The 24,153-nt window shown below is 37.2% G+C and overlaps 3 protein-coding genes and 1 long non-coding RNA gene across 14 annotated transcripts in view; 3 read left to right on the top strand and 1 right to left on the bottom strand.

Annotated features, from left to right (window-relative positions):
* Nucleotides 1-10,073, top strand: part of LOC149588823 (mitogen-activated protein kinase kinase kinase 10-like) — a 31,876-nt gene extending 21,803 nt beyond the window's left edge. For 2 of the 4 annotated variants that reach the window (XM_089862219.1, XM_089862218.1), the window contains exon 8: nucleotides 1,702-10,073. In XM_089862219.1, the coding sequence (XP_089718345.1) occupies nucleotides 1,702-3,197 (1,496 nt within the window). In that variant the 3' untranslated portion in view covers nucleotides 3,198-10,073. The remainder of the gene's footprint in view (nucleotides 1-1,701) is intronic. The other 2 variants (XR_016379837.1, XR_016379836.1) reach the window with 2 other exon arrangements.
* Nucleotides 10,074-12,937: 2,864 nt separating this feature from the next.
* Nucleotides 12,938-15,141, top strand: LOC149588822 (uncharacterized). Of its 7 annotated transcripts, none has more exons than XM_089862349.1 (2): nucleotides 12,938-13,835; nucleotides 14,292-15,141. In XM_089862349.1, exon 1 carries the CDS (start codon nucleotides 13,091-13,093, stop codon nucleotides 13,766-13,768), a length of 678 nt encoding a protein of 225 aa, XP_089718475.1. In that variant the 5' UTR covers nucleotides 12,938-13,090; the 3' UTR covers nucleotides 13,769-13,835; nucleotides 14,292-15,141. The 7 variants fall into 7 exon arrangements, with proteins under 7 accessions (XP_089718475.1, XP_089718477.1, XP_089718473.1 ...); XM_089862351.1 differs by having other exon boundaries at nucleotides 14,230-15,141; XM_089862347.1 differs by lacking the exon at nucleotides 14,292-15,141 and adding an exon at nucleotides 14,106-14,149.
* Nucleotides 15,142-15,230: 89 nt separating this feature from the next.
* LOC149588821 (uncharacterized) lies at nucleotides 15,231-22,396 on the bottom strand. Of its 2 annotated transcripts, none has more exons than XM_089862343.1 (3): nucleotides 22,287-22,396; nucleotides 16,865-17,858; nucleotides 15,231-16,778 (listed from the first exon to the last, which is right to left on the bottom strand). In XM_089862343.1, the coding sequence occupies exons 2-3, from the start codon at nucleotides 17,546-17,548 to the stop codon at nucleotides 16,296-16,298; spliced, it is 1,167 nt and encodes a 388-aa protein (XP_089718469.1). In that variant the 5' UTR covers nucleotides 17,549-17,858; nucleotides 22,287-22,396; the 3' UTR covers nucleotides 15,231-16,295. The 2 variants fall into 2 exon arrangements, with proteins under 2 accessions (XP_089718469.1, XP_089718470.1); XM_089862344.1 differs by lacking the exon at nucleotides 22,287-22,396 and adding an exon at nucleotides 18,910-19,248.
* On the top strand, nucleotides 21,932-23,803 carry LOC149588820 (uncharacterized). The gene is made up of 3 exons (XR_016379902.1): nucleotides 21,932-22,218; nucleotides 22,307-22,530; nucleotides 22,590-23,803. It is a non-coding gene; the product is annotated as an uncharacterized LOC149588820 (long non-coding RNA).
* The last annotated feature ends 350 nt before the right edge of the window (nucleotides 23,804-24,153 follow it).

Raw genomic sequence — 24,153 nt, 5'->3', positions numbered from 1 at the left:
GGGGCGCTGACAAAGGCTTAGTATATACAAAATAGGACTAGATGGACTACAAAATTAACTGAGTGTAGGACTTCAATTCTCGCTTCCGTCGTTCTCGAACTAGCTCGAGCTGTAAGTCCCTAGCATTACGAACTATAGGAAGTGTCATCTTTATGGAACATATCACTTATAAACTTATGTTAAACGCAAATAGTGAATCAGAGAAAAACTTTCAAAGTTAACAAAGTTTAATTTTATCTTAAGTCGGAAGTCGAAGATAAGAACTAAGTATATTTATCATTAAACAGCTGGAATGACGTCGTCTCGATATATTTTTCAATTTATCCTAAAATAGGTCTTTTTTAGTGAACTTATTTCAATTTATCGTAAAATAGGTCTTTTTTAGTGAACTTATTTCCATTTATCCTAAAATAGGTCTTTTTTTAGTGATTTCTAACGTCTTTTGATTGTTATTCAAAGGCACTTAAACGCCTCGTCTATGGTGTATTGTTAATTACAAGCCTTACTAGTGTTGCTGTATTTAACACTCAGTTTGTACGTAAAGAACTTTTCTAAATAAGATTTGAAGTTGGAAAAAGATGGTGGCTCTAACCAAAAGTATATAGGTTTAACAACAAAAAGTACACTTCGTTGAAACTTGTCCGCGCCGTGTAATATGCGTAGTTTTCAGACTAGGAGGGTTGGTACCATTTACACCAGGAGGCGCCAGGCTACGTGGTACTACACTGTGTCCACGAAGTAGTTAGCTGGTCTCCTTTTGTAAATGGTATCAATCTTCCTAGTTTGAAAACTATGTATGAGAAGCCCTACTTTATCCCAGAATAGCGTCGACCCCTCTGCGTGGCACAGGGAAAAAGCCGTGAATAGGCTCATATAGTACCAAAAATTAGCGTTTGAATCCCTAGCATCATGTACTTCTTTCTATAAACCAATGACTTCAAGAAGCTCTTCCCTGATTGGTTAATTCGTGTGGGGTGTTGAGCGGAGGGTTGTTTGCTTCTCAGGTTACGTGTCGTCTACAGCCAAAGGCAGGGAATTGTTAATAAAGTGTACTTTTTGCTTTTATATCTATACACTTTTGGGCTAGCCACTTATGTTGCAGTTCATTGTTGACATTCGAAGTCCTATTTTGAACTTTTTACTTTGGATATGATTTGGAGCTTGAATCATGAAATATAAGTGTAAAGAATTTCAATCTGTTTATTTAGTGATATCGTGTTTAGTCAGAATAAAATACGTCACCCCATTATCCAAAGGAAGTAAGTCACAGTTCATAGCAGAAGGGGATAATAGAAGAAGAGTGACACTCTGTATCCTCTTAATACTTTAGATACATAACATGAATGATTCTTCCCAGGCTCACGCACCTTTTTGTTTGCTATCTCACAAAATCAAAGTTCAGATTGTAGGGTGAATTTTAGTTTTTTTGGCACTAAATCAAGCCACAAACCTTGATTGTGTTGACGTGGGACAAAGACACACAAGCGCATGCGCCTTGGAAAATTGTTAAACGCTAATAGATATAGTAATGATGGGGGAACTATTCATCGCGTATGTGATTCGGTTTAGTAACCTTGTGCACTCCAAATGTAAAATGATGTTGGGAAGAATGATGTTAACTTACCCCGCTTTGTGGTGGTACACTTCTCTCTAGTCATAGTTGCCTCTGTGCATTTAGATTTCGATTGGGTTTCATTTCAGGATCACCTTATTTGATGGTCGATTATGAATTTTCTACGGTGTCTGGTTATCCTCATAATACTTATCACGGGCAAACTAGGCATTACAGGCCCGGTCTAACCTTCGAAATGGGTTCGCCAATGAGGTTTGCCGAGTCACCGCAACATAATCCTAGCATAGGTTCCGGTGGCTCTTCTCAAATCCAGAGTCCCAGGAGAAAATCTTCTACGGCCAGTAGCGAGAGCGAGCACGGTTACGTTAGCTCAAATTCTGGCGGGGCTCATCCCGTCGTTACCATGCTGCCAATCGGGGAAAGGGCACCACCGGGATACGTAGAATATTTCCGACAAGATAGTTACCAAAATCAAGTGGCCTCTACCACCACCGTCTATCAGGATTTTTCACGGTCTTCGCCTTCTCACCAACAAGACCCGAGTAGCGGCGGCGCCGCTCTGCAATACTACTATCAAGAGTATCGAGGAGCCGGCGCCACAGTCACTAACGGTGGTCAGCTTTCATCCTCCGAACAGCCTTATTACATCGAACGATTTTATCCCGATAATATTAGGCCAGACGTATTTCACGTAGAAAGGATATATCCCGAATTTGTAGGTAGAATACCGGTTCAAGAAAATTACCACGCGTACGATAACCCTTCCTCTAACGGCGCCCCACCAGTACCGGCACCGAGAACTCCTCAAAGAATAGTGTTTGGACACCGACGAACCTCTTCGAATGTCTCCTCTACCTCAAACGCCTCGTCTTCGAACGTCAATCCATCCTTTCACGTAGAAGATTCGGATAACGTCGAGATGGACCATTTGAACTCTCCCGGCGGCGCCGTGGTTTTGTCCTCTCCAACGCCTCAACCGCCCCCGATCCCTCCTTTAACCCAGCAGCAGCAGCAACTAGGAGTCGTTTACGCGCCAATAGTTAATTCGCCGTTACATCACTCGGGCTCCCATCCCGGTACGCCTCGTCGACAGAATAGTCTGGACGCCTCCACCGATAGACCCTTGACCGTAGACTATCGATACCGCCACTCTTCGGCCCCGCCCAATCAACATCACGCGCATTCTCCGGTGGTGTCTAAATTCAAAAGTTCCGAGGGGCCTCGAACGTCACCGAAAAGATGGCTGACGCGTAATACCGGTCACGTTGTCATCAACGGAACTACTTCGAATGGTAACAACACTCAGGCGTCACCCGAGACCCCAAGTGGAGATGAGAATTCGCGAGTCAGGTTTGTAATGAACCATCACGATAAAAACCCCGTGGCTTCTCCCACGCGTCAGTTAACGGCCTATCATCATCCCTCACCTGGTTTACAACAAAGATCGCGGCCTAGGCCTCACCCGATTGACGCTAAAACCTTATTGGATTTACCCGTCGAAGGACAATCCCAGGATGGTACCGTACCACTCACGGCTGTCATGCAACTCGCCGCGCATCGGCCAAACCAACAATCGCAAAGAGCGCCGACTATTCGCGAACTTGAAAATGAGTTTCTTTCGTAGCTATTAATTAATCGCGTTATTTAATTAATTAATTTAGCCTAGTTTCGTTAAATTTAATTAACTTCCCAAGTAGTTTTAATAATTTAAGCGTAACAAAATGAAATAAAAAATAGGGGAACTAATTAAGCGAAGAAAAACTTAGCTACGCGAAAAAAAATGTTTCTAAGTAACAAACCAAAATTATTTGAACCATTGAACGGAATGAAAAAAATCTGAGAAGTAAAAGTGTTAAATGAGATGTACTGTAGATATTTCTCGAGACTCTCATTCATTCAGAAGGGTACGTAGCCGTAAATAATTCGCCTAATGTATAATAAACGAAACTAAACTAAACAAAAATCCTAACATTTTGTATAAATGATAAAAATTTTGGCTGATACTTAAATTATATGGTAATAGATCGACAATCTTTGGAAACAAGGTATTTGCTTTTGATAATGAAATTACAATTAGGTTTTGTTTTTAATAATTTTTAATATCAAAAAACTAAATAAATAAAGGAAAATGATGGTGAAATTGCTGTAAACATTCCATTAATTTTAATTATTATTATTATTATTATTATTTTTATTATTATTATTATTTTTGGGTTAATTAACTAAACCAGTTAAAAACAACTCAATTTCTATTAAATTTTAAAACAAAACTTTTAATTTATGTGTTAAAAATGTAAATTAATTGTAACGGTTATTTTATTCTAGATGTCTTGATCGTAACGAAAAATAAACCCTCGATCGTCTTATTTAGTATTTTAGTATTTATAATAACAATTAAACTATAATATTCCTTCCTTAATAGAGTAATGGCACCTACTTGCCTTTGACTGTATTAAGCTCTATGGGTAGTTAACATGGAGTGCCACTACTCTATTAGCTGCCCCTCTTCTGTTGTTAGGTATAATTTAAAATATATGGGTTTTTGGATACCAGTGAAGCTTACTTATTAGTTATTAGTTGACCAACAATGAAATCCAGTTATTTTAAAACGTTATTAACATGCAGGCACCCTAATGTTAAATAAATATCGTTTCACCTATTTTAACCCTTTTATACTTTAATGGACTTGTAATTGCTGCAACCAGGGTGGGAAATAAGGATTTTTTTTAAACTGGACATTGGGCCAGCAACCCCTCTGGCCTGGAATAAATAAACTGGTCCATGACCACTGGCCAGGGCGCGTCGTCTGCTAAATTGAACAAGTCGATAATTAAAATATATGAGCTAATGTCTGGAATCTGGAAACCCTTGAAATTTCTTAGTGATCTCGTGGACCACTGACCCCCCTCCGATTTAATTTTTAAACTGGTCCAGGAAATTTTTAAACTGGTCATTTGCCCTGTGCCACCGCCTTATTTACCACGCTGGCTGCAACCAATCTTGAGTCGTCCTTCGAAATTGCCCGTTGTAACAGAATGCCCCCTCCGTCGTCTGCAACGGTTTCTGGGCGAAACCGCTGCACCGTATTTCAAAGCTTGCATTATTTTACAGTTTAAAATTTAGTTATTGGTGCGCTTTGATCATTTTTCTATGCAAATTCTACAGTTAAAAGAAAAGTTAAGCTAATATCCTTAAAAAGAACGGCTGCTTTATCTAATTATAAAAAGAATTAAATATTAAAAATAAAACAAATTATCTCTTATTACAATATGATAATTAGCATTTAATTAGTCTTAAAAACAATCAAGGACTACTGCGCCACCATCCGCCATTGGTTTAGTGGCGCCTGCTAAATCGAACCACTACGTGATTGGTTGAATTCTCACAGCCTGAGGAATGTAGGTCATAGCCCACTCGGTCACGCGCTTAACAGATTCAACTAAGCAGACGACACTAAAGCAATGGCGGATGGCGCAGTAGTCCTTGATTATTTTTAAGGCTAATTAAATGCTAATTATCATATTGTAATAAGAAATAATTTATTTTATTTTTAATATTTAATTCCTTTTATATTTACAACAAAGGCCGTTCTATTAAGGAAAAATGTTACGTTAACTTAAAAATTGACTAAGTGTAACTTCTCCCATGTTTTTCCAGTTTAGTCAGCTTTATACTACCAATTTTCTTTCTTGACAATTTCCGTTGGCAATGCCATAATAATCTTAATTAAAATTAAGTGCTTATCGTATTAGAAAAACATTATTTAACCTCAAATAATCGTAATTCAACTTTTTAAGACTTGGCCATTAAATTTAGCGTACAATTTCAAATCTTTTCGAACACGTGAAATATTTTGTATCCAAAAACCCTTTATAAATGGATAACGAGTTAATTGATTTAATCAAAATTAACTCTAAATAAATTAATGTTATTTTATTTAACATTGAAATGAAATAAAATAAATTTGCAAATTAAAATTAACTCGTTACCCATTGAAGTACCCTACCATACTTAAAACTTAAAACACTTCGTTATTTCCAATCAATCAATCAAGGGTTTTATTTTAGGTTATTTTTAATTAATTAAATAATAATAATATTTTGGTGCTTACAAGTATTTTTTAAATTTTCTTTTGTAAATATAATTTTTAACGTTCCCTATTATTTTTTTATTTAGAGTGGTGATGGTTAATTGTGATACGAAATTTGTTAATTATTTTATTATAATCTTGCCTTTACATAGATGCGATATCTCCGCACATAAACAAATAAACAAATAAACATAAACATGAAAATAAAATACAAAAAAAAAGGTGCCTGAAAGTCAAGGACTTTTTTTACAGCAAATGTTTAAAGTGTAAACAATTACGGCATAAAATATAAACATACGTAAAAATTTAAAAAAAAATAAATAAATTTCAAGGAACTAGTCGTTTAAATAATATGTCAAATGGGTCACATAGATTTGGTGTTTATTTAATATTTGTTTTTCCATTTTTTTTATTACAGAATTGTGCATGCATGCGGTATGTGTTTAATTGCTCATTAATTTTAAATTAAATTAAGATTTGTTTCGGTACCATGCAGAGGTTTTTTAACGAGGCAGCTGATGTGTAGATTTTTTTCATTTTTTTTTAAAGATAATAATTGTATTTCAATAACCACAAAATATAAAGAAAAAAAGCTAATTAACACATTCCTTAGGTGTAATTAATTAATTAATTTAAAAAAAAATACAAAATGAATCTCTGATGTTGAAGAAACAAATGTATACTAAGCAATAGATAACAAAAAAACCATTAAGGTGTTATTAAGGTGGAAAATACGAGATGAAAATTCAATTACTTTTATTAATATTACTTGGATTAAAATTTACTTCAATTTTTAGTGCCGGTAGAGATGCGAGTCGGTAATTTACCGCGTATAAATTACCGATTTATATCTTACCGTAATCTTAGAATGGTAATTTACCGGTAAATTACAAAATTTCCGCGATAATAAGCCTGTTAAAACATAAAATACCATAAATTACGGTAATTTTTGTAATTTCAAAATTTTAATCGGTAATTTACCGGTAATTTTTCGGTAAATTACCAAAATTTTAATCGGTAATTTACCGGTAATTTTTCGGTAAATTACCAAAAATTTAATCAGTAATTTACCGGTAATTTTTCGGTAAATTACCAAATTTTTAATCGGTAATTTACCGGTAATTTTTCGGTAAATTACCAAATTTTTAATCGGTAATTTACCGGTAATTTATCGGTAAATTACCAAATTTTTAATCGGTAATTTACCAATAATTTTTCGGTAAATTACCAAATTTTTAATCGGTAATTTACCCGGTAAATTACCAAAATTTTAATCGGTAATTTACCGGTAATTTTTCGGTAATTTACCCGGTAAATTACCAAAATTTTAATCGGTAATTTACCGGTAATTTTTCGGTAATTTACCCGGTAAATTACCATTTTTAAAAATTACGGTAATTTCACATCTCTAGGCACCGGGTACGTAACTTAGGCGTGATCTGTGTAATTCTACCAGATCCTAATTACTAGTAATTTTAATTTGCCGATTTTTAAGTTTCCATCCTTTCCCATTATTAGTCTTCGGTGATTTTAGAAGTATTATATTTTCTAGCCCGGTAAAATCATCTTTAGAAAACTATTAAGCGTTAGATAAGTTAAGTTATTAACAAAATGTACTAAATATCCCTAGATTACAAAATTTCCTTCTAAATTTCACTATAGATTACCAAAATATGGTAATTAAAATTAAAATCGATTATCGTAATATGATAAATTACTCTAGATTATTGCACTGTGTTAAGTTACAACTTTAAACAATGTAATTCATCCTAAAGGGCTGTAATTGAAGTTACCTTAAATTACTTTGGACTTAAAGTAGTATTAGTTTGTAAAATTAGCGAAAAAATTGAATTTTCACCTCTCAATTTTCATTAAATAACCCTTTTTGAAATCTACGCAAAAAACTAAATGGTTGTGGGTTTAAAAAGAATAATTTTTATGATACATTCCAAACAAAAATTATATATTAATTAGTTTTACATAAAAAAATGAATTCCATTTAAATAATTTTTAAATTTTTTCTTTCCAAAGGTTAAAAACGAAGCCTAAATTTTTAGTGACTCGCCAAATTAAAGGGTTAAAACATGTAAATAACGTTTAAAAAGTGTCATCTTAATGCCTTAAGACAATCCTATTGCGAGATACCGTTATCAAGAAGTTATATCAGTATCTCAGAGAGAAGATATAAGATGCCTTTGTATTCGCGCGCCATAGTCCCAGTCCCCCTTTCAAAATACAAGGGGGGACGTAAAAGGAGGCGCCGGGCTATTTCGCTCTCGTCAGTCGGAAATTTTCCTCACTCGCGTCGTCGCGCTGACGTGAGTTTTCAAGAACCAATGAGATGCTGGTTGTAATTTAGAGACGGGGATTGACTGCGGACCTACGTTAGGACTGGAGATAAAGCTGGAAATCTGGCGAATTTATATCTTCTCTCTGAGATACTGATATAACTTCTTGCCGTTATCGAGTTCATTGTTAAAACGTAACATTGAACTTCGAACAACGCGTGTCTCGGAGTGATGGTATTGTTCGAATCACATTGTATTATTAAATCATAAAAAACAAATTCCCATGGGGCAGATACAAACATTTTTTTTCTGTTGTTAGGTTTTTTATTATTATTATTATTATTTTATTAACTTATTCTTGCGTTGTTTTATTTTTAATACGAAGCTACTTAGCTGGAAACGAAGAAGAATTTACGTTGTTTTTTTTTACTGGTTTCCCTCGTTACCCATGCCAGATTGTTGTTGAAAATAGAAATTAGATATTTTTGAACAGTATCCGATGATGTGAATACTTCAAAACGCACGTCCAACAAGTATTTTTTTTTTCTAAATTTTTTATCAAATCTTAACGGTTAATTTGTTCCGACAGCTTTAGTTTTTTAGAGTATTTTTAACCCTTTAAAGGGACTGCGAGGTAGGCACCTTACAGCCTCTTTAAAGGGACTGCGAGGTAGGCATCGGCTTGTGGGTAAAAATTATTTGAAATACGTCACAGGCACCACGTTTTTACACACACGCCGATGCCCTCTTTATAGCCCCTTTAAAGGGACTGCGAGGTAGGCATCGGCTTTTGGATAAAAATTATTTGAAATACGTCACAGGCACCACGTTTTTACGCAAACGCCGATGCCCCCTTTACAGCCCCTTTAAAGGGACTGCGAGGTAGGCATCAGCTTTTGGGTGAAAATTATTTGAAATACGTCACAGGCACCACGTTTTTACACACACGCCGATGCCCTTCTTTACAGCCCCTTTAAAGGGACTGCGAGGTAGGCATCGGCTTTTGGGTAAAAATTATTTGAAATACGTCACAGGTACCACGTGACACCAAGATACAAAGACTCCTCATGGAGTGGGACTAAACATATAGTCCTCCTTTTTCGACGGATTGCAGCGCCAATTCCCTGGAGTGGTAATAAAACTAAGCTGCTTTGAACCACGCCCCTCAGCGGTCACGTGCCTCTGACGTATTTCAAATAATTTTACCCTCCCGCCGATGCCTCTTTTACAGCCCCTTTAAACGTAATATTCAAATTTAAAAATTCTGATTTAGCATGAGACATCAAAATTTCCAATTTCCAAATGTGATTTGATAAATATTTTAATTTATTTTGGTTCACGCTCATGATAAAAATTACTTGTTGACGCGTTTCAGAGATGGCGCTGTATGTTACGTGAGAACGACTGAAATGTACTAGCTGAGCCATTGAAAGTTGTTATTTTTCTATTTCACTTAGATCTGGGACTAATTTAGTACTATAAATAGTAAAACCAATTAATTTTATGGACCCTTTAATTTTAGTACAACATTTCAAGTTCTGTTTTTTTTCCTATTTGTTGCTTTTCCCCCCCCCCTCAACCAAAATTTTCAAATCAACAGTAAACTCAATTTGTTAAAGAAAACAATTAATATTCAAGAAATAATAATTTTCATCAAATTAACGCGTTAAAGGCGACTAATTCGGTGGTTATTTTTTAAATTAAAGTTTTAGTGTGAAAATAATTGAACGCGACGCTAGTAGCTAGAAAACATGGAGCTTAGTAATTTAAGAAACTTTTAGAGACGTTTTGATTTGTCGGATATTTAGAATAGAATATTGTAAAAGACATTGATAAAACGATAATAGATCATACGGAAAATTATAAAAGAAAACTAAAAAAAAAGCTATGCACATTTAAGTAAATCTATTTCGCAACTGCCCATTCATGCATTGGTAAAACGAATTTATTGGACAAATAAAATAATGTTTTAATTTTGTCTTCCGCAATCGTCTATCGATGCAAAAAAAATGGTTTGATCGAATGAAAAAGTGTTTCATTTCTACTTAAAAAAAAAAACTGAAAATAGCGTGTATTAACTTGACTGTACAGAAAAACAAACTCAGTAAATAATTTTCTTTCACATTGTGTTTCATTTCATTTTGATGCATCTATTTTCTTTTCTTACGCTTGGTTTTCACTGTTTGAAAGGAAAGCGTTGGCCAATAGGAATCAACGAATGCGTGACGTTATAGCAAAAATAAATATTTATTTTTGGTTATAGGCTTGGTTTTCGTCAACTTTCGACATGTTTTATTCGACGCCATTTTTTTAATTGAAGGCGTTGTGTTGTATAGTTAACTAATTTGTTTGGTTTAATCCTTATTTATATGATAAAAGTGAACGTTTTTACAAAGACAATGAAGTCTACGAAAATCGATAGGTTTCTATTGGCGCATTTTCAACATAAACTTTAAAGGAAAGCGCGGCTCCGTTGATGCCCCTTATAGATGGCTTTTCTGCTACACAGTAGCTAAGCTTGCTGAAGGCTAGTTAAGCCAAAGGCAGGAACCAATGGGAACTAATGCATTAGGTCTGATTGGTTCCTGCCTTTGGCAAGGTAAAATTCGTGTGCAGAAGATTAGCCAGAATGCTAGGGGTGAACATGTAGCCGCTCTTTGGTCCACATGGATTAACTAACGCTAAGGATTGTTCACTAACAGTGTTTCCCATGTAATACTGTCGCCAACTACATATTGCGAATCATTCCTTGATTCCCCTCTTCATTCCCTCAATTTATTGGACCAAAACGGATGTAGATAAAGCGCCATCTCTAGGTTTTGTGGATCTTAAAGATGGCGGCTTCTAATCTAGGCTGGATTTTAATTTTGACGTCATAGGACACGGGATATTTGGTCAAATTTCATATAACTTCCTGTTAGGGAATGTAGCTGCGGCTAGGGGGCGTTTGGAACACGCATGCTTTATCTTTTAGGGGGAGCAAACAATCCCTAGCGTTAGTTAATCCTAAGATCATTAATGGTCTTAGGTTAATCCATAGTCGCCACGAGCCCGCGCTATTCGTATTTCAAGTTTCACTACGGTTTGCCGCCGTTTTATATGCGGCATTGTTTTTACCGCATTCGTGAATTTTGGTCGGTGAAAACCAGGCTTTTCAACTGTCACGAAACATAACGCTGTCAATAGACCCAAACAACAAATAAACAAGGGATAGGATCACGTGACTAACAAAGTTGGCTGTAGTACCATCTGTCGTTGAGCGACGAAAATAAATCTCTTATTTTTCTGATTGGATTAGAGTATGACTCTTGGGGTGAAACAGGTTCTGCTCATGGCAAAATCAAGCCAATCGGGTTATCCCTTTCTCATCTCAAAACCCGAGAATGAGATCCAAGCCGTTATAAAAATTCAAAAGATTTGTTGGTTGGTTCTATTATTAAAGCGTGCGGAATTTACTAATATTTAAATGTGTTCGAAAAGGGACGCGTAGTTTTTCGAAAAGCGCGCGAATTTCTAGTGCCGAACTTCCAGGGGTAAAATGTATTTACTATCGACCCCTGTAGAACTTCTACCTGCAATACACCGGTGTACGAAACCTACAAATATTATGAATGTAGAAGCAGGGAGAGAGGGAGATGCCGCGTGAATAGCGCGAGGTATCTCTCTTTTGGGTGGGGGAAGTAAATTTCCCAGCCAAAGGGGGTAGTATCGCCCGGGCCACCGCGAGCTCTACTGCGCAAAATCCAAATTTTTTATCTTTTGTGACGTCGTCATAAGGTTTGTTTACAAATTTAAAAACCAGCGGCGCGACTCACTAGAAAAGGTAGACCTTGGCCTGTGAAGAACAAAAATGGTTTCGGAAAAGGAAAGAACTTTATACCAATCATATATTCCTTGTGTGCAAATTTAGAATGGTTTCTACAACCATTATAACAACAGCCTTTTCTGGCATTATGCCGGACCTTTGCGGTGTTTAAATGGCGCGAACGGAATGGAAACCGAACGAGTAGCGACTATTCGTGATGTCACTTCGCGCATGCTCAATGATCCACCGAATGACCCTAGGTAGAGAGAGAGAGAACATAGTATTTCATACCCCCGTTTTCAACCCCTTCCCGCTAGATACGAGTTCTGTTAGCATTAGGCGGCTTCTCCCTCTCTCCCTGGTAGAAGCTTGTGAGTTTGGATGTTTATTAAGCAATCCCGATTTAACGACTGAATGCAGGGTTCATATAACTTTTGGAAAACCGATTTCCCTGAGTTTTCCAGATTTTTCCCATATAATTCCCTGAGTTTTCCAGGGTTTTTTCCATACATTTCCTGGGTTTTTCCATAAACTTCCTTGAGTTTCCCAGGTTTTTTAAATATATATTTAGTAATAACAGACGGAGTGGTTTTGTAGATTACCCCTTACTTCCCTCAGCCTGTGAAAATTCCACCAATTCCGTTACACCAATAGGGGTAAGTGGTTCGATTTAACAGACGCCACTAAACTAATGGCCGAGCGTTTTCAAGACTAATTAAACGCTAATATTTTTTTTCTTATTTTTGCTTTTATTCATAGAAAAAGGCCGTTCTTTTAAGGTAAGATGTTATGTTACCTACCTTTTCCTTTAAAAGATTCACCTTGAGGGGGGGGCGAGATATTTTACTTTCCTTCTAACTTCATTAGTTAATTTAAGTATGAAGGAGTTGTCTCTCTTAAATGAGATTAGGTTCATTGGAAAGATAAATTTAATTTGATTAATTATTGTAAATTTTAAAAGATTTCACCGTGAGGGGACGATATATACCCTTTTTTTACTACCTCTCCCATGTATTTCGGGTTTTTCAACTTTTTCTCCATATTTCATTAAATTTAATTTGTTGTGTTCAATTTTTCTTTATAAATTTCTCTATGCATTTTTCAGTTTTAGCCGTTGAGTTCTTAAACCAAAATTTTATTTTTCATTAGTCTGAAAGCAATTTTGACAATTTTCCCATCGCGAGTCCAGCAAAATATTTGGTTCTACTTTCTGTTCATATCGTCTGCTACGTTCTGGCAAATCGACGGCGGTTGTAGAAGCTATAAGCCTCCAACGCATAAACCCCAAACAGTCAAATCTGTCAACCGAGGAAAATAACTAAAGTCTAACTAAAATGTCAGTTGAAAAAAATTCCTCAACCCATAAAATGAGGCGGCTGAGAATGAATCCAGAATTTCGAAAGAAAGAGAATGAACGAAAACGGTTACTATACGCCGCTAAGAAAAAGGCTTTGATGAAGTTTGTAGCAATGAATACGACGAACCAGCAAATTTGCACTTCCAAAAATGCCAATGACACGTCGAACAGTTTGCCTGAGGTTAAAATAGAAGATCGAGATGCTAGTCAGTCGAATTGCACTAGCAGAAGTGACACGTCAGAATCATGTAGTTTGCCTGACGTTAAATTAGAAAATCAAGATACAACTCAATCAAATTCCACTTCGAGAAGTGATACTTCGAGTCAATTGCCGAATGTTACCTTACAAGATAAAGAGACTAATGAAAGAAATTGCACTTTGAGAAGTGACACGTCCAATAGTTTGCCTGACGTTAATTTACAAGGTCAAGATGCTAATCAGATACACGCTCGTAAGTCAAAGGGACAGCGTGACGCTGAACGTCGAAGAGAAAGACGGCGTAATAACCCTAATTATCGTGAAATGGAAAAGCTGCGTGACAACATGACTCGAAGAATACGTAGGGAGAAACGGCGCAGTGACCCTAGTTATTTTAATATGGAACAGCTGCATGACAACTTAAGTCGAAAACGTCGGCGACAAAACCAAATGTAACGAGAGAGAACAAGCTGCTGAAAGATTACGTTGTCAACGTTTGCATTTAAATATGTTAGGACTAGAGGTGTGGGAGTCCAAGTGCGAGACGTGGAAAACTGGACTTGCAGAGTCCTCGAGTCCAATTTTCCAGTACTCGCGAGTTCTCGAGTCCATATTTCCAGTACTCGCGAGTTCTCGAGTCCAATTTTCCAGTACTCGCGAGTTCTCGAGTCCAATTTTCCAGTACTCGCGAGTTCTCGAGTCAAATTTTCCAGTACTCGCGAGTCCTCGAGTCCAATTTTCCAGTACTCGCGAGTCCTCGAGTCCAATTTCCCAGTACTCGCGAGTCCTCGAGTCCAATTTTCCAGTACTCGCGAGTCCTCGAGTCCAATTTTCCAGTACTCGCGAATCCTCGAGTCCAATTTTCCAGTACTCGCGAGTTCTCGAGTCCAATTTTCTAGTACTCGCGAGTTCTCGAGTCCAATTTTCCAGTACTCGCGAGTCCTCGAGTCCAATTTTCCAGTACTCGCGAGTTCTCGAGTCCAATTTTCCAGTACTCGCTAGTTCTCGAGTCCAATTTGCCAGTACTCGCGAGTCCTCGAGTCCAATTTGCCAGTACTCGCGAGTTCTCGAGTCCAATTTTCCAGTACTCGCGAGTCCTCCAAAAACTCAAAAGTTGTTAAGCGAGTTCAATGCGAGTCCAAAATTTTTTTACTGAGTCTTATGAGTCTAAATTAAAAATAGTCACTTATTTACTTACGATCGTGTAGCTTGCTTTAGTTGACCCCTCGCGAATAAGAAATACACTTGCCCAACAAAAATAAGCCGCATTTACACGAGACACTTTGTAACCGTTTTCAACCATTAATTGAAAGGCCTAACTTTTTTGAAAAGTAATATTTGCATTTTGACGTGAAAGATCTCTGCTTTTAACAGCGTTATATTCCTTTTGTACTTTCCAAAACGGTTTCAAAATTTCTCGTATAAACGCGAGTCGCGTCTATAGAGAGAAAAAAAAGAAGACTCGCATAGGGGAAAAATGGACTCGTCTAGTAGTGTTACTAGCCTTGCGCAGGACTCCCGAGAACCTGCAAATTTCTATTAAAACAGGTTGTAACACGGGCCACTAGTTGCAAGTCAGAGTCCGAGGAGGACAATTAATGGATAAAACCTTAACCAAAAAGAAACCTTATAAACTTAGCACTTTAACCGCTACTGAAGGCGATAGTTCGACTTATTGTGACATTTACCCAAATTCTAAACATTTTTAAATTATGAATATGGAAAAGATTTGGATGACAAACCCATTTGAGTCAAACGTACAATTTGTTCTATTTATCAACCATTTTAGATATATCGGTTCTTCCCAAAATAAAACACTTGAGCAAATATACTCTTGTCAGAATTATTTATTTGTAATAAATCATAAAATGCTTTAAATTCCCATTTTTTATATGAGGCTAATCTTCAGGGTCAGATTGTGAACTTCTGGTTAGTTGTAGGGCAAAATATCTTAAAAGATGAAATATGTGTTTGAAGGTAATCTACAATTGAAGCCTAGTTACGTGTTAATCGGTTGAGTAGAACCAGAGTTATTAAACGTTTTCTCGATTTTGTCCGCCATTTTTCAATATGGCGGAAATTCCACCAATGGGATAGTGTGGGAGACCACACCACGTTAAAGAGCGCCCAAAAATCTATAAGGTCTGAAATTCTCAGCTTTGGTTCAATTTTTTCTGGGTTAAAACCTATTTTTCCTGTACTGTATGTTCATCGCCAACAATTTCAAACAGTTTATCATGCCTCTAAGTACACAAATGTGGGTTACAACTGGGCATCTTCTTCAGGCTACTGTGACGTCAGAACTCGTATAGCGCTAAGATCCGAAGAGAGAAAATTTTGAAATTTCTGTCGTGGTGCAGCCACCAAGCGGTCGAGACGATTACTAAATTGGTCTCATGAAAAAAAAAATCATCCAATGGAATAAAGGAGATTTTTACGTTTCGTATAGGCATGCATTGGGGGGGGACGAATTTTACTTAAGCAACCCCAAAATCCCCCCCTCTCTCTCTCTCTCGTCAGATAGAGGCGGTTTCAGTCCTGAAACATTCTAAAAGGGATAAATGAAACGCTAGGCTAGGCAGTACAATTTTGTATTGAAGTTGAGGTGATAAATGATACGGAGAGAGTATAGGGTTTCATTAAAGGGAGCCAGACAAACACTATTGCCATAGGAGTAGCAGCCATTTCTCTACTTAGAGGCATGATAAACTTATGGTAAAACCTGAGCACTATCATCTTTAGATGCCACTACACACCCGCTCGAATACTACACCGTCAATTTTTGTGGCAGTGGGAACCCTAACCACTTTCCACACCTCGAAACAACCACATCCTCTACCGCCTCTACCACCCCCATCTAGGCTAATTTAATGAACTTCTGGTAAGGCTTAACGTGACCTTGTTGAGCTCCTGGTACAATGGCAGCAGTGGATATGGGTGGGCAATGAATTTTATCATCTTGATTGAACTGAGGTATGGGTCTCTAAATGGAAGTTGCGGGTTCGTAAACTGGTCTGTTGATGCTCTGTTGGTGTTGATTTTGTTGGTGGTGTTGGTTGTAACTTCCTTGAAATTGATCTACGTGTTGGATATGTTGAGGTTGCCGATGAGGGAAGTTGTTAATCGGGATGCCTTGTCCGGGTCGATGTGGTGGGTGTCCACCAGATTGAATGCCAACAATGTGATTGGGTAAGGGGCCGCCATGTTGTTGGTTTTGGTTGTGCTCTTGAACGGGTACGTACTCTTGTTGGAAATCGCTCTGAACGTCAGATCCTTGATGTTGTCGGAAGCCGTCTTGTGGAAAACCTTGAGGGAATCCTTGTGGAACGCCTCCTTGGAAGCCATTAGGTAGGTTCTCAAACCCTCCAGACGGTGGGACCTTGCAGCACCTTCGGAGAAGACCGCAACTGTTGGATCCTCCGACGAAACGGGACATGACATCTCTAGCGTAAGCTGGTATTTCAGTCTAAGTATGTTCAAAGAATCATAAACATCTCTAAGTACAAGGTATTGAATTAACTTAAAAAAATGAAATTTGGGCGTTAAACTTACGTCATTAGCTGGAAAACATCTTCTGGTAACATTAGACTTCCTAGCAGACCGTTCATCAATGTCTACGGCCGGACCGTCACTTTCCCTGGCGGAATTGCTCAAATATTCATCCTTACACAAGTAAAATGGTACACAAATGCAAGGCTCCTTCGAGTCGAAGAGTTCCTGTTGTTGCACGTGCCCGGTATTGGCTACTTCATAAATGCCATCTTGACCTTGATAGTATTGTCGTCCGTCCGATGAGGTTGACGGTGCTGGACCCTTAGCCCTCTGGTCTTGATAAACTGGTCTGGACACTGATGGAGACACCGATTGTACATTCGATTGCACGTTCGACTGTACACCGACGTACTTGGCGTCACGTTGTGGCGGGTAACTGGCACCATTAAGATAATCGGGTTGTTTGGCGTCCTTGATGTATGAACCTTGAGAACTTTGGTATCCGGGTGAGCTTTGGGACGAAACTACGGTTCTTGTAGGGTAATTGCTCGAGTCCAAAGTTTGAGGTTTGTAGTGTCCCTGAGAAGTAGAAATTCTAGTTCCGTATGACTGATCAGACTGGTAGTTGGATCCGCTATTGACTGGTTTAAATGACGAAGAACTTGATGATAAAGTTTGGTATTCGTCCACTGGTTTTTGAACAACGGATGGTGCCGGAGCGGGGTAAGAAACAGTGGGTGTCATGAGACTACGGTTTGTATACAGGTTGAGGTTGATAAGACGATGATTGTTGGTAAGAAGATGACTGTTGCCTCTCAACTACCAATTTATAGGACGGTCTTTGAGGAATTGGTTGTGGGCGATAGGGTCCGGAGTGATTTTGACTTTGACGTTGGTCTTGGTTTCACAGAGAAGGAACTGGTATTGTGGCGCGCTTCTATAACCCAAATGCAAGATAAAGTTGTTGGAGATCCTGAATGTTTCGTACGGATATACACTTGTCTGCATCTGATATCATAACCCAAATGTCCTTCCCGTCATGACCTGATTAAATCTGAAACAGTTAAATGAATGATTGAAGAACACACACTCTGAAACTTCTCGTGAACAACTATGAATTATAGTAAGTAAGAAAAGGGACTAGAAGTAAAGTGCTCTCGTATTGGTAAATATCCTGGCACTAGTGAACAAATTTGAGGCTTTAAGGCCTAATGTCTAAAAGAAAACAATATAAAAGTTACTGAAAGACTTAAAAGTATCTTTTTAAATGATTTTACTACAGTCGAACCACATTAAATTAAAATAAAATACTAAAAATCGCATTATCTACAAGAGACATGGATATGTGGCAATCGCTAAATTTCACGTATAAATAGTTGAAATGTTTTTTTTAAATACACTACTCTATAAAAAAATTAATATTAAAATGTCAATTTGAAATATCCTCTTTCATCAGTGGAAATCCAATGAAAGTATAGGTTTTACCGCGTAATATGCAAGAATCCAATATCATATTTTGCAACTCTTAACGTGGTGAAGTAGTTTCTCTAAGACTGAATTCTTGTTTAGTTTATTTCATTATTGCTTCGTCTTATCTGATTAGAGTTCTTAATCCAACTCTGGTGGTTCCATCTCAGTGGTTTTCCTTATATCAAAGGATTCCGAGAATTCTTCTTTGGGATGGGTATGTGGTGGTTCTGAGCTTGGCGATAATGGTCTCGAGCTAGGCGATGACGATCCCGTTAATGTCTCTTCATTAAGGTGGATGCATACATACGCCGCTGAACCATTGCCGCCGGTGCGGATGCGCTGAACCATCTCGGTTCGGGCCGCGCTGTGTTCCGCTGCCCGCTCGCGAACCTTGACGAGAATAGGATATTTTTCTATTTTCGCCGAAGGTATCGGAACCACCTTAGCGTTGTTCTTGTAATCAGTTAGGAAGGTTTATGCTATATACATATGTAGTATAGCTTAAATAATATATAAACAACTATTTCAAATAACAATATTAAAAAATGTCCTTGGAATATAAAAATGAAACTGATCATTATAGCTACAAAACTACTAAAGGCATCGAAATTACGAAAAATATATCCATATATTACTTATAAATTATGAAAAAAGTAAATGGTAAGGTTTGTAGTATTTCTTTACTCAAGGCGAACTGCTAACGAGGTGCACTAGTGCGGACCCTACGTTAATCAAGGCCCGCGCATGCTAGCTTTCGAGGATTTATTTTTGGTGTTTTAGTTCGCCGCTTGGTGCGCTCTTAAGATTACGGGTTTAAATTTAAAATCTGCTTTTCGCGGGTGATTGCAACACGTGTCGTAATAAAATCATGTTTCGTATGGTGCTGGGGAGAGAGGAGAGAGAGAGAACAAACGGGAGACGCGTAAACTGCCTGGAGCGTTGCTTGGAGGAAAAGGACTAAAGGCTTGTTTTTCGTATAATAATAATTATTGTATTTCTAACAAACTTCTTTTTGCGTTTCTAACAATAATTATTTTAACTGTCTAATAACAATAATTATTTTAACAATCTAATAATAATAATTATTTTAACTGTCTAATAATTATAATGATATGGTTTTTATCTTTCTAATTTAATAATTAAAAATTTCATCTTTCTAATTTAATAATTAAAAAATTTCATCTTTCTAATTTAATAATTAAAAATTTTATGCTTCTAATTTAATAATTATTATAAACTTTATCCTTCTAATTATAAATTTTCTCTTTCTAAAAATAATTATTATAAATTTTCTCTTTCTAATAGTAATTATTATTATAAATTTTCTCTTTCTAATAATAATAATTATTATAAATTTTCTTTTTCTAATAATATTTAGTAGGGTTGTAAATTTTCCGGAAAAATAAAACGCGGAAAATTTTCCGGAAACTTTTCCGGAAAATTTTCCTCTTAGCGGAAAATTTTCCGCTAATCGGAAAAATATAAAACTAGCAATTATGTGAGCTTTGAGTCAGTTTATCTAACTTTTAAAGATTTAAAACATTCTCCAGTTATTTTGCCATCTTTAGTAGATCTATTAAAGTACCACCAAATATTAGTGGTTGATTTTCCCATAATTTGTGACTTAAAACAGGGTTAACAAACTTAATAACATTAACAACATAACACCTCGTTTCCCTTACAATGACGCAGACGATCACTATCCTTTATGCCTGATAATTTTAGTTTCACTTGGGTCTCTTAACGGTTAGGTCTCGACTCTCTAACGCCTTATACCGTCATAAGAGCAAACAGTAACCCTATGCATGCAAGCGATAGCAAATGAGTGAGCTTTTCCTATAGAGAATAGGGGTCACTAGACTCTGTGCCCTTGGACAATTTTTTACCCCTCCGAATTCACCTAAAACCAAATAATGAATGTTTTGAAAAGAAAGGCAATTGAAAAGTTTTAAAGTTTTAACTTTTTAATTGAAAAACAGGTAGCGGAAAAATACGGAAAATTTTCCGGAAAAATATAGCTCGGTCATTTTCCGGAAAATTTTCCGAGCGGAAAATTTTCCGCGGAAAATTTTCCGACTTACAACCCTAATATTTAGTATAAAATTTCTCTTTCTAATAATAATTGTAATAAATTTTATCTTTCTAATAATAATTAGTATAAAATTTCTCTTTTTAATAATTAATACATAAGAAATATATGCGTTTCCAATATTTAAATAAACATTTTAGTCCAAACATTTTTATGCATGATCCCTCAAATCTTCCCGCTTTACAAACTCAAATAAATGGATGATCCCTTCACAGAAAAAAAAGTGTTTAGGTTTGCAACATCTGAACATGTTATAAAGTTAAACATTGGTGTGAGTTAATGTTTATTGCTTCAATGTTGATGTCAAATTACATCTCTGTTTGTCTAAGGATCCTAAAAATGTGTTCCAACTAGAAACACTTCTTATTTAATCACGTTTAAGAGGTAAACATAGAAAAATCTTAAAGGCCGTCTTCCATCGAAAAGGGTTCTTACGAACTGAAAACCATGCATCGAGAGTAACAATGGAGCGACCGTGCCGATTTTCGAATCCCCGCTGGACAAAATTTTGAGGGGTTCATACGAACTGATAACCTTGATACGGGGGTTCTTACGAACTGAAGATAAACAATAGATATTTTCCTTCAGAGGGTCGTAAAAATCGGGAATAAAATATTTAAGAGACTTCCTATTGTTTATCTTCAGTTCGTGAGAACCCGCATAGTAAGGTTTTCAGTTCGTAAAAACCCCTCCAAATTTTGCCCCAGTGGGGACTCGAAAATTGGCACGGTCGCTCTATTGTTAAGAATCGATGCACGGTCTTCAGTTCGTAAGAACCCTTTTCGGTGGAAGTTGGCCTTTAACACTAAGCTAAACATCAACGCTTGCCAGGTGTTATTTAATGTAACATGTTTTTAATACGTTAGTATATGATTTAAATTTTTTAAATCTTTATTTTAACAAGAATTTTAATATTTTAGAAAAACAATTAAAAAGTGGAGGTATCTTTTACCACAAGGTGAATAATCTAACACCTTGTGGCTATATTCATAATGTAAGCCACAATGACTTTCATTTTATATTGAGAAAAGGACTTCCTTTACTCAAATTTTGAGCAAAATATGTTTAAAGTGATGGTTCAACATGAAGAATAAATGAACTTTCTTGGCTTTAATAATAGAACAACATTTCCAACAAGTCGGCTAGATTTGTCTAAATAGGTATATTCCCATTGCGCAGAATTCCTTTTGACCGTATCCCGCCAAAGTTTCTAATGAATTTAGCCCAACCGCGGGTTTGGTATTTACAATAGACCCAACCAACAAATCTTTTGAATTTTTATAACGGCTCAGATCTCGAGCTTGGGTTTTGAGGTGAGAAAGGGATAACCTGATTGGCTAGATTTTGCCATGCGCAGAACCCGTTTTACCCCAAGAGTCAGACTCTAAACCAATCGGAAAAATAAGAGATTTATTTTCGTCGCTCAACGACAGATGGTACTACAGTAAACTTTATTAGTCACGTGATCCTATCCCTTAGATCAGGAATACATAAATTTACTACTTGGAATCCTTAAGAGGCCATTTTATGGGCCTGGGTGTCTGACTGAAAGGGGAGGCGGTGTAGAAACCGTCACCGTTGACGTCATGCATAATTTATTGGACGTATTTTGCGACCTGCACCGCGACTTTCACGACCTATGCGCGGTGAACCCAAATGTAAACATGATACGTCGTCTGAACAAGTAGACCAAGGATTACGTTTCTAAAAAAAGGCGAGACTTGCTTTCCATTAAAAACTCGATATTACTATTCTCACAGGGTGGAGTAAAATTTAATTCCTTCCACTCTTCACCAAAGTTATACAAAAACAAAACATCAGTATCCCTATGCAAAGGCTTAGGGTTTAAGGGGAGGTAACGTCATCTTTTTTCGAAATTATTATAGCATTCGTTTTCAATACTGAATTTCGAGCTACACTAACTTCTAAATCGTCGACTTTAGTTACAGTTAGAGAAATTTCCGCCTCTAAAACGTCGTTAACGTCAAACTGTTCCAAGTTCTCGCACTTTCCGACCATTTCGGAGCCGAAACTGATGCAGACGACAGCTTAAAAGGTCATGATCTCGATCTGTCCCACACATTCGCTTAACCAATGAGACGCGAGGAAGGAGGAGCAGGTGGTTTAAAAGTTTTTGGCGCTTCCCTTCACAGTCAATCAGATATTTGTATGGGGTCTATGGCCACTTATAGATTCCAAGTACTAAATCTATGTATTCCTGCTTAGATGGAGACTAGACTAACCCAACTTGTTCATTTGTTGGTTGGGGAATAAGGATTATTTTAAAACTGGACAATGGGCCTGCAAGCAACCTCTGGTTCATGGCCATTGACAAGGGCACGTCGTCTGCTTAACTAAATAAGAGGATAATTAAAATAGTTGAGATAATGCCTGGACTCTGGTTACCCTTGAATAATCTTAGAGGTCCCGTGGACCACTTTATCACCTCCGGTCTAATTTTTTAACTGGACATTTGCCCTGTGCCACCGCCTTATTTCCCACGCTGGTGGTAAAATTTTTACTGGCAAATGGCAATCAGGCTTCGATATAAAAGAAGTTTGCAAGTCAAAAACCAGTTTCTTAATTTGTTGGACCCTTTTTTTAATTAAAATCTGAGCCTCTCCTTTAATAATTACAACTTAAATCCATTGGGTAAGGAGCGTACTTGGGAATAGTGATGCAAGCTGGAAGGAGAGAGGAGTGGAGTGCTGACAAGAGGCTAAAAAACTTCAGCATATTTTGAATCCTGAACATGAATATTTCATTCGCCTGTTGTCAGCACGCACAAAACTACGTTATATCAGGAGTTCATAATAACCCGAAGTACGAAACTGGTTAAAAAGCCCGTAACAACAAAGTTTCGCCGTAAAGCTCAGCGGATTCATACACCGCTTAACTCCCTAAGAAATAGTTACCCCATTTTTAAGCGCCCACGCGAATTAACTTACACACTTCCGGTTTAGCACTATTTTTATCTTGTGATTTTGGGAGCGAAAATGGCTCACGTCTGCTTCTGTCGGAACAGTGTAAATTAAGCCTTGGCTAAGAAGTTGGCTTTTAGTCGGAATTTCTAGTTTTCTACGAAACATTTAAACGATCGTCAATAATGTTTTGTTGTGATATGTGTGAATGAGAATTCCGTGGTTAAATTAAAACGGTTTGGACAAATTTATTCCCAGTATCTTTAATATAAGAATTGCAACTTGTTTCTACGTCCACCATATCGCCATTTTTCTTTTCGACGGAGATCCCAGCCAACGGAAGTTTTGGAACGAAAACCAAGGAGCATAGATACTACTATGATATACTGTAAGGTTGTATGTCCATAAACAGGCTAATCCTTTCTATGCGCAACGACAGAATCTTGTTGTTCGCGATTTTTACCATTAGCTCTATGGCCAGTTTCATACTTCCCCCCCCCGAAGTGGGGTTATTATGAACTCCTGGTTATATACAGAATAAGCTGTCGTTCGAGATAGGAGTTGCTTATCGTATAGTGTGAAAACGACTTTCCGCACGCGCATTCTTTATCCATGCCTATAACATGGACAAAGAATGCGCGTGAGGAAATTTGTATTTGTTTTTACTCTACAGGATAGGCAGCTACCTATATCAGACGACAGCTTATTTTGTATGCTCTGTTACATCATAGCCCACTCGATCCGCGCTCACGGACGCTGCGCTGCTCGCGACGCGCAAAGCTGGGTCTCTATGTAACCTAGCTTTGTGCGTGCTGACAAGAGATAATAAACTTCAGGATTTCTGTTTTATTAAAAATATATAGATTCAT

Source organism: Phalangium opilio, unplaced genomic scaffold (genome assembly GCF_054372755.1).
Source record: "Phalangium opilio isolate 3A_F unplaced genomic scaffold, DU_Popi_V2 ptg000537l_1, whole genome shotgun sequence".
Lineage (NCBI taxonomy): Eukaryota > Metazoa > Arthropoda > Arachnida > Opiliones > Phalangiidae > Phalangium > Phalangium opilio.
The sequence above is the reverse complement of the archived record's forward strand: the minus strand, read 5'-3'. Positions and strand labels throughout refer to the sequence as shown.

Excerpts from the sequence above, each read along its gene's own strand:
- LOC149588822 (XM_089862349.1), top strand. The coding sequence starts at position 13,091 with ATGTCAGTTGAAAAAAATTCCTCAACCCATAAAATGAGGCGGCTGAGA.
- LOC149588821 (XM_089862343.1), bottom strand. The coding sequence starts at position 17,548 with ATGACACCCACTGTTTCTTACCCCGCTCCGGCACCATCCGTTGTTCAA. Across the intron at positions 16,779-16,864 it reads GATGTTTTCCAGCTAATGAC|ACTGAAATACCAGCTTACGC; the intron begins GTAAGTTTAACG and ends GAACATACTTAG.